We start from the raw sequence: 10,433 nt of genomic DNA on the forward strand, positions 1-10,433 counted from the left end.
TTTGAAGAAGTTTTAAGAATCTCAGGGGCACTCTGTGTTTCATTTCTGAGGAAGTTTGACGAATATTGGGGGCATCCGATATTTTATTTTTGAAGAAAATTTAGTATTTCAGGGGCACCCGGTGTTTTATTTTTGAAGAAGTTTTAGGAAATTCAGGGGTACTCGGTGTTTCATGTTTGAGCAAGTTTGAAAAATCTCGGAGGCATCCGATTATTTATTTTTGAAGAAAATTTAGGAATCTCGAGGGCACCCGTTGTTTTAGATTTGAAGAAGTTTTAGGAATCTCAGGGGCACTCGGTATTTCATTTTTGAGGAAGTTTGAAGAATTTCGGGGGCATCCGATGATTTATTTTTGAAGAAAATTTAGGAATCTCAGGTGCACCTGGTGTTTTATTTTTAAAGAAGTTTTAGGAATCTCAGGGGTGCCGGGTGCTTTATTTTTGAAGAAGTTTTAGGAATCTCAGGGGCACTCGGTGTTTCATTTTCGAGGAAGCTTGAAAAATCTCAGGAGCATCCGATGATTTATTTTTGAAGAAAATTTAGGAATCTTGGAGGCACCCGTTGTTTTATTTTTGAAGAAGTTATAGGAATCTCAAGGGCACCTGGTGTTATATTTTTGAAGAAGTTTTAGGAATCTCAGGGGCACTCGGTGTTTCATTTTTGAGGAAGTTTGAAGAATATTGTGGGCATCCGATGTTTTATTTTTAAAGAAAATTTAGGTTTTTGGGGGCACCCGGTATTTTATATTTGAAGAAGTTTTAGGAAATTCAGGGGTACTCAGTGTTTCATTTTCGAGGAAGTTTGAAAAATCTCGGAGGCAACCGATGATTTATTTTTGAAGAAAATTTAGGAATCTTGGGGGCACCCGTTGTTTTATTTTTGAACAAGTTATAGAAATCTCAAGGGCACCTGGTGTTTTATTTTTGAAGAAGTTTTAGGAATCTCAGGGGCACTCGGTGTTTCATTTTTGAGGAAGTTTGAAGAATCTCGGGGGCATCCGATGTTTTATTTTTGAAGAAAATGTAGGAATCTCAGGTGCATCTGGTGTTTTATTTTTAAAGAAGTTTTAGGAATCTCAGGGGCACCTGGTGTTTTATTTTTGAAGAAGTTTTAGGAGTCTCAGGGGCACTCGTTGTTTCATTTTTGAGGAAGTTTGAAGAATCTCAGGGCCATCCGACGTTTTAATTTTGAAGAAAATTTAGGAATTTCAGGCCTACCGGTGTTTTATTTTTGAAGAAGTTTTAGGAATTTCAGGGACACTCGGTGTTTTATTTTTGAGAAAGTTTGAAGAATCTCGGTGGCATCCGATGTTTTATTTTTGAAGAAAATTTAGGAATCTCAGGGACACCTGGTGTTTAATTTTTAAAGAAGTTTTAGGAATCTCAGGGGCACCTGGTGTTTTATTTTTGAAGAAGTTTTAGAAGTCTCAGGGGCACTCGTTGTTTCATTTTTGAGGAAGTTTGAAGAATCTCAGGGCCATCCGACGTTTTAATTTTGAAGAAAATTTAGGAATTTCAGGCCTACCGGTGTTTTATTTTTGAAGAAGTTTTAGGAATTTCAGGGACACTCGGTGTTTTATTTTTGAGAAAGTTTGAAGAATCTCGGTGGCATCCGATGTTTTATTTTTGAAGAAAATTTAGGAATCTCAGGGACACCTGGTGTTTTATTTTTAAAGAAGTTTTAGGAATCTCAGGGGCACCTGGTGTTTTATTTTTGAAGAAGTTTTAGGAGTCTCAGGGGCACTCGGTGTTTTATTTTTGAGAAAGTTTGAAGAATCTCAGAGGCATCCAGTGTTTTGTTTTTGAAGAAATTTCAAGAATTTCTAGGATACCCAGTGTTATGTTTTTGAAGAAGTTTTAGGAATCTCTCAAACACACGGTGTTTTACTTTTAAAGAAATTTAAAAAAATCTCTGGGATACCCGCTGTAATATTTTTGAAGAAGCTTAAAGAATCTTACCAATGTTATATTTTTGCGAGCGTTTTATGTGGTGTTTTATTACTTTTGAGTAATCTCAAGCGTGGCAGGTGTTTTATTCTTAAAGGAATTTAGAAAATCTCACGGGCCCGCGATGTTTTATTTTTGAAAGAAATTTGAAGAACCTCTGGGATAATCGGTATTATAATTTTGAACCAGCTTGAAAAATCTCACATGTTTTATTTTTGAAAAACTTTGGACAATCTTAAAGACCTCCGGTGTTTTATTTTTGAGAGAAATTGGATAAATTTTTGAAATAACTGGTGTTTTATTTTGAAGGACTTTAAAAAATTCCGTAGGTCCCCCGTATTTTATTTTTGAAAGAATTTAGCTTTAGGGCAACCGGAGTTCCATTTTTAAAGAAATTTGAGGAATTTCGGAAGTACTCATTGATTTATTTTTAAAGAAATTTAGAAAATCTTACTGGCGCCAATATTTTATTTTTGAAAGGAATTTAAAGAATTTCTGGGATACCTATTATATTTTTGAAGAAACTTAAAGAGTCTCAGATGGCCAGCATGTTTTATTTTTTAAATAGTTTTAGATATATCTGTGGTACATGGTGTTTTATTTCTGAAGAGGTTTGATGAGTCCCAGGAAAATTTTGTCTTATTTTTGAAGAAGCTTTAGGAATCTCATGAGCATAAGATGTTTTATTTTTGAAGAAAATTCAGGAATATCACGGGTACCCGGTCTTTTATTTTTGAAGAAGGTTTAGGAGTCTCAGGGGTACTCGGTGTTTTATTTTTGAAAAAGTTTTAGGAATCTCAGAGGCACTCGGTGTTTTATTTTTAAAAAAGTTTTAAGAATCTGAGAAGCACTCGGTGTTTTATTTTTGAAAAAGTTTTAGGAATCTCAGAGGCAACCAATGTTTTATTTTTGAAGAAGTTTTAGGAATCTCAGAGGCACTCGGTGTTTTATTTTTGAAGAAGTTTTAGAAATCTGAGGGGCACTCCATGTTTTATTTTTAAAAAAGTTTTAAGAATCTGAGAAGCACTCGGTGTTTTATTTTTGAAAAAGTTTTAGGAATCTCAGAGGCAACCAATGTTTTATTTTTGAAGAAGTTTTAGGAATCTCAGGGGCACTCGGTGTTTTATTTTTGAAGAAGTTTTAGGAATCTCAGGGACACTTGGTGTTTTATTTTTGTAAGAGCTTTAAGTATCTCTGGAGTACCCAGTGTGGTATTTTGTAAGAAGTTTTAGGAATCTCAGGGGCACCTGGTGTTTTATTTTTGAAGAGGTTTTAAGAATCTCAGGGGACTCGGTCTTTCATTTTTGAAGAAGTTTTAGGAATCTCAGAGGCACTCGGTGTTTAATTTTTGAGGAAGTTTGAAAAATCTCAGGGACATCCGATTATTTATTTTTGAAGAAAATTTAGGAATCTTGGAGGCACTTGTTGTTTTATTTTTGAAGCAGTTTTAGGAATCTCAGGGGCACCTAGTGTTTTACTTTTGAAGAAGTTTTAGGAATCACAGGGGCACTCAGTGTTTAATTTTTGAGGAAGTTTGAAAAATCTCAGGGGCATCCGATGATTTATTTTTGAAGAAAATTTAGGAGTCTTGGGGGCACTCGTTGTTTTATTTTTGAAGAAATTTTAGGAATCTCAGGGGCACCTGGTGTTTTATTTTTGAAGAGGTTTTAAGAATCTCAGGGGACTCGGTCTTTCATTTTTGAAGAAGTTTTAGGAATCTCAGAGGCACTCGGTGTTTAATTTTTGAGGAAGTTTGAAAAATCTCAGGGACATCCGATTATTTATTTTTGAAGAAAATTTAGGAATCTTGGAGGCACTTGTTTTATTTTTGAAGCAGTTTTAGGAATCTCAGGGGCACCTAGTGTTTTACTTTTGAAGAAGTTTTAGGAATCACAGGGGCACTCAGTGTTTAATTTTTGAGGAAGTTTGAAAAATCTCAGGGGCATCCGATGATTTATTTTTGAAGAAAATTTAGGAGTCTTGGGGGCACTCGTTGTTTTATTTTTGAAGAAATTTTAGGAATCTCAGGGGCACCTGGTGTTTTATTTTTGAAGAAGCTTTAAGAATCTCAGGTGCACTCGGTGTTTCATTTTTGAGGAAGTTTCAAGACTCTCAGGGGTATTCGGTGTTTCACTTTTGAAGAAATTAAAAAAATATATCTGGGGTATCCGGTGTTATATTTTTGAAGTTGCCTAAAGAATTTCAGGGACCCCCAATGTTATATTTTTCAATAGTTTTATGTATTTCTAGGGTACCCAATGTTTTATTTTTGAACAAGTTTTACCGAATTTTTGTTTGATTAACTAAACTATTACCAAAAAAAATTAGTCCGAATTTATTCAGACAGAATTTCCCTCGCAGCTGAAGTTGATATTTTAAACATGATTCGCTTAGCACATTTTTAGATAACGTTATTAATTAATTTTTATTAGAGGTCTATCAGGCTGACGAAATCCAAAACACGTGCTAAATTTCAAAACGACTGCAGTAGTTGTTAAAAGAACCTGTGTAAAATTTTATTGCACAGTTTTAAATTTTTAAAAATTATTTCTACTAGTTTTTAAATCGAATTTCTCAGGCGTCTGTGTTAATTCGGCTTTCGTGTAATTATTCTTTCCTCAAATTTAGAACAATTTATTGCACCACCCCCACCTCCAAATTCCTGCTGCACTCCGTTAAGACTCGTCAGAATTTACGTGAAACCGCATTGTCGATAATTTTCCTTCGATCCGCCTTCATCCCGTAATGTATTTTCCCCATTCCTCTATATGAAAATATTGAAGTCTCCGATGGCCCCGGCGGCGCAATATACATTTTGGCCTTATTGGTGTGACTTATCGCCCGAAGTGCTCGTAAATCCTGGGAGGTCCTTCCGTCTCGCGCCCTCCACTTTTCCACGTGTACATTTCCCTAATGCAAACGGTTATTTACTTGCACCCTTTCCCGTTACATGATGTTCTCCTCTCTAATATTTGGTCCACCAAATTCGAACCGGTTTTACATCGCACTAAAAACGAAAAACCCATCATAAAATTCGATGTTAAACATAAAATAAAAAGAGCGAAACGACCGCCGGTATAGGTGAACGCGCGGTAATTGAATTACACAAAAGGAACGAATTAACTGCGTTCGTACTGTTTGATATCATCGAATTGGTTCTTTTATTGAAAATAAAATTCCGCGGTACGAGCGTTCTGCATTTAGGGTTTTTTCCGGAGCGTGTAGCGCGCTCATTGGCAGCACTGGCCAGTTCGAGCTTACAACGCTCAAATAAAACAAAAAAGAAACACAGCAGGAATGCGAGATTTGATTCAAAATAAATTTTTTTCGAGTGTTTTTGATGCTCACGACATGCCCGCGCCGAACTTTCGAATCGCCTCCTTTTTCCCCACCCCGACCGGAACTTCCATAAACAAGTCAAACTTAATTCGAATCGTACAAATTCTCCCCGGCAAACAGGCCTTTCATTAACCCAAAACTTGGCGAATTTGGGTCACGTGACGGTGTCGGTATCGAGCGTCAAGCCAGCGCCATTAAAGCTATTATTTATCGTAACGATTGTGATATTCGGGCAGTTTTCTGTAGTCGGAGCGGGCGGGCGGAGGCGGCGGGGGCCGCCCCCAGCTCTTTACAATATCCATACTTGTAGCGGGCGACGTCTTTGTTCGTAATCCTTTTCATTAATTGGATTAGAGGCTGCCGGAAGGGGTATTAAGTGACGGCGTTTTCAGCAGCCGCATATTCAACAGTTATCCGTGTCTTATATACCGGAGCTGGCACCTTTTGTTGCTTACCTGCCTCGGCTCGAATTATTCACGATTCAAATCGCTCCGCAGACATTCCGGCCGAAGGAGGAGAACCCGCCGGAGCTGAACGAGTTCTTGAACAGCGTGATGGAGCACAAGGAGGACTTCGGCGCGGTGAGGCAGGCGGCGAGGAAGTACCAGAAGATGAAGAAGGACATCCAGGACGTGGACCTCAGCTTCATGGACCCAGTAAACGTACGACTAATCTATATTTAATACTCGGTTTCCAATTGAAAATTTTAGACTTTGGACACCAAATACAAGTTCGACGACAAACGACACGTCCAACACTACACCCCGCATCGAAAATTCCGAAACCTCGGTTTACTCCCCCGAAACATGCGCCAGAAATTCAGCAGAATTCGAAGAGGAACTTTGCGGGACACCAACGATCAAATCTTCTTCGAAAATAGCGAAAACGGCAAAATCGAGAAGCGATTCCCGACGATAATCATGCTCCAAAGCGACGACATGGTCCAAAAACGCATGCCGGCACCCATCGAGACGAAAGCCGCTGAGACCCATGGGGAGAAACACCTCCCGTCTGATATCTTCAACGAACCAGAAGGAGAACAGCTCCAGAAACGGACCCCGGAAGAAATAATAGTAGAGCCGGAGGGCGAAAAAGGAGAAATCGTGGTGGACGAAGACACCAAGAAATCCCCGAAAGAGAAAAAACAGGCCTTGGACTTCGAGCAGGACGTGCACAAGACTTACAAGGGTCATCCGGGGAAAACCATGCGGAACGAGGCGAGGAAACAAGGAGATGTTTACTACGTGGATTTGGCGGATGAAGCTCAGAAGGAAAGGGCGAGGTATGACGAGAGAAGGTTTGATTATGACCCGCGAAGAAGAGGGTACTACGTACCGAGGTACAATCGCCCGTTCATGGGACAACCTCCCATGGACTACCCTCAATACGGAAACCCGCACCATTCCGTCAACGACGAAGTGGCTTTCGAGAAAGCGCTAAGCTACGAAATCGACCCGACGTACCACGAACAAGTCAACTACAACAACCCATCCGGGAATAATTTGTACTCCGTGGATGAAGGTCGACCGGATAGTATCCAGTTTTACCCACAAGGGTTCTATCCTGGTAGGGCTCAAGGTGCGTCAAGGTACGACTATCCACCGCAGGATCCTTTAGCAGTCACTAACGAACGGTTCTACATTGACGCGGACGACCACATGAAACGACTAGAAACCAGTACTGACAGTACCACCAGTGATGGCACCACCACCACGACTAAATCCAGCGATCCGTTAAAAACGGTCAAGCACGTAGGTAATGGTTTTATCGAAATCACGAAAACCCGCAGAGACAACGAAGAACAACCACTATCTAAAAAATCCACACAAGAGGATCTTCAAGAAGACGACCAACCAGGATCGAAGAACACGTTTGACAAAAGTAAGGAACGATCGTCAATCCTGGCTAAGAATTCGTTGCACCCTCTCCGAATCAAAGACACCAGTCGCGACGAAGACGACGATTCGTTTGTCGGTAGTGAAGACATAGACGACGAGGAGTCGTCTAATTCCGTCGACAAACGACAAGACTCGTTCCAGTCGCGCCAACTCCAATTCATCGACTACGAAGCTCCGAATTTCTACAACCAAGAGGAAAACTATGAGGAAATTCCGACCAGACCACGGCGCGATTTTCTAGACGCTTTGGGTATGAAGAACGAGGAAGACTATTCTGAAGACAACCCCTACGTAGACGACTTGAAGGTGAATAACACAGATGTGCACAACGACACCCACATTAAGAACGTGAGTTCCCCGTGTTGGAAAACCACGAGCCCCAAACCCACCACGAGTCACCAGAAGCAAGACATTACGAAGATTAAACAGATTTTGGAAGAACCCAAAGAAGTAACGACTGCTAAATGTAAAAAGAAGAATGAAGAGAAGCGTCCGAAGAAGAGTTTCCCGGAGTATGCGTTTGTTGACGACGTGGAAGATCAAGACGAAGTGCGAAGATCCAGAGGTATAGAGACGAAGATTCTAGCTAACAAGGAAAAAATTTATAACGCGCATGAAGACAATCGGAAGAGTAATGTCAATCACGTGCAGGTTCGTCAAGATAAACCTTTGTCTAGATGGGGTGAAGAACCGACGAAGATTAATAGCTTGAAAAAGTATATACACAATACGCACAAAATCAACAAGAAGGAGTATAATGAAATAGCGGAGGTGACAGAGATGACTGAGATGACAGAGTGTGTGGAAACCACAACCGTGGAAAATCTAGAATTGGCTACGACTACTCCCGACGCGAACTGCACCACTGCGACCGATAAAGTTATTAACGTGAGTAATCATTTTTAACTTAGCCAACTCTGAATCAAGACGTTTTCAGACCGCTTACGAGCAAATCGCGCACCAAATGGACATGGAAAACGAAAAACTAGCACAAGTGGTCAACGGCCATCTAGCTTCCAAAATCGTCTCCAAAGTCTTCAACGAACTGAAGCAGAAATCCGCCTTAAAAGCGAAATTTTACTCAGGGCTGTCCCGGAAGCACGTAGATTTCGCCGGAACAGTAATAAGTCTTTTCTTGTTCCTGATCAACACTAACAACACATTTTAGATTGACTTTGACATTTTCAAGACCGGCAACGAAACCGAAGATGTGGACGAAGCTCGACTATTGCTTGCCCAAATCACCAAAGTTCTGAACAAGCTGGTGGTCAACCAAGTCCGACGCAAACTGTGTCAGCGGCTTCCAGACGAACTCAAAGACTACCTCGAGATCATCCTCAACGTGAAGAACACTCTAGAAAACACCAACGCCGTTCCTAATCCACAACAAGGTGACTTTCTCTTCACTTACCAAGACGACAAAAACCCTCCACCTTTTGACGTTCACAAGTTGCAAGATATTTTGGTCAAACTGGAAGGTCTTCTTCTGAGTTACCACAATATGAACGAAGAGTGTCAAAGGAGTGCGGAGCCGGTTAAAGAGTACATTGAGAAACACGTGACGATGTTGAAGCACATGGTCAACTGTCCAACGCACCACTGTGAAGATAAATTCAGTGAAGCGAAACGAGAGTCCCCGAGCTCACAAGAACACCTACTACAAGAGCAACTAGAAAGTGTGGGTTTGGGTAAAAACCAGGAGTTCATCCCGAACTTCGACCTCAACCAGATGGTGAGAAACAAAATGAGACCAGTACCAGTGTCTTGGAAGAGTGATAAAAAGCGCGACACTCAAAAAAACCCAGATTATAAATCGTCGCAGTACAAGAAGTTACAACTGGCAGCTGAACGAGTCCGAGAGAAGAGAGAAAACGAGAAAAAAATCGCTGAACTCTTCGGAGGAAAGAAGAAGAGGTCGGTGAAGGAGCTCGAAGTGGATTACGAAGAGCCGGTCGTCTATAGTCTAGGCTAATTTTTGTACAATCTATTTTTATGATAAATATATTTTCGTAGCGTGTTTTCTTTCTATTTTCGTTATTAAGCCCAGTGGTGATTCCTCTTGAGGTTCAGCTCACGTCGAACCCGCACCTTAAGTTATAATTGTATCACGAACTTATACCTCCGGGAGGGGGTTACCGGAAGCGAAAAAATCTTATCAAATCCTTGACATTCCATTAGTTGGAGATTATGCCACGAACAAACAGGAAGCCGCCACAAATCCCTCCCTCGCCTATCAATTTATCGAATGATCGCTGATGGGGGTTAGTAGGAACGGCTGTAAAAGTTGGCTTAATTATTAATGGAAGCGGCGTAATTATGCTTTAAAGGGATGAGCAAAGTTTCGGATTTTAAATCGAGTAATCCTCCTGATCCGCTCTTCCTTTTATTGTTGTTGGTATTTTGTGTAGAAGAAGGCGTAAAAGCAATCCATACAAATAATCTCCGAGAATGTTTAGTTCGGTTGGAAGTTTTCCAGTAACGAGCGTAACAAGCCGGAAACTTGGATTTATCTACTTTGGTTCATTTTCTAAAAATAATACCCAGTGAATAACACGGAGCCGAGGCGCACCTGGGTCCTGCTTAGCGGGATCCGGCTCGCAGGACGATCCCACGAACGTTTTAAGTTTTTTCTTTTTCAATTATCGTTCAATTTGACAAGAGCTTCTTGAGGTTGATGGAGTAAGGTATAAAGTTAGTGGGAGCCGATAACGGGGAAGTTTATATGTTGCGCTGCTGAAATGACACTCCATTTGGGAATGTTTTCGATGGGTAAGTGCAGAATTACACGGGATAATACGGGATGTAATGCATTCTTTATAACAGTTTTTCTTCAAACTTAAAACTAATAAAGTTTTAAACCTAAATTTAAAATCAGAATAAAATTGTGTTGTTTGTCCTAAAAATGTGTTAAAAATGGAAACATTTATCGTTCTGTTTTGATTGAAATCTGTGAATTTTGGATATTGAAATGAGAGTATGGGACAGAAATGCGATAACATGATGTGTATATTTGGTTGCATAACTTAATTTTTATTTTATAATTTTTAGGGATTTCCATCATTGAAAAAAAACTGTAACTATCACGCTAGTTAACAATCTCGGAGTTTTTAACCAATCCACTCCTTAAATAGCTAAGAGTAGTAAATTATATCCACATTAATTTAAATCAGGCCTTTTCGGATTAATACAATCTATCTCAACATTTGGCCAATTTTTTTTTCGTTAATTAAAAAGAAAATGAACACATATA

The 10,433-nt window shown here is 39.9% G+C and overlaps 1 protein-coding gene across 1 annotated transcript in view; it reads left to right on the forward strand.

Annotated features, from left to right (window-relative positions):
- The window catches only part of LOC135126007 (uncharacterized), a 50,318-nt gene extending 41,118 nt beyond the window's left edge, over positions 1-9,200 (forward strand). The window contains exons 3-6 of the mRNA XM_064051795.1: positions 5,783-5,947; positions 5,996-8,071; positions 8,121-8,303; positions 8,352-9,200. Coding sequence (XP_063907865.1) covers positions 5,783-5,947; positions 5,996-8,071; positions 8,121-8,303; positions 8,352-9,155 — 3,228 coding nt within the window. The 3' untranslated portion in view covers positions 9,156-9,200. The remainder of the gene's footprint in view (positions 1-5,782; positions 5,948-5,995; positions 8,072-8,120; positions 8,304-8,351) is intronic.
- Positions 9,201-10,433: the final 1,233 nt, after the last annotated feature.

Source organism: Zophobas morio, unplaced genomic scaffold, assembly GCF_036711695.1.
Source record: "Zophobas morio isolate AGI-343-1 ecotype UQ-CSIRO unplaced genomic scaffold, CSIRO_AGI_Zmor_V1 ptg000010l, whole genome shotgun sequence".
NCBI classification, from domain to species: Eukaryota; Metazoa; Arthropoda; class Insecta; order Coleoptera; family Tenebrionidae; genus Zophobas; species Zophobas morio.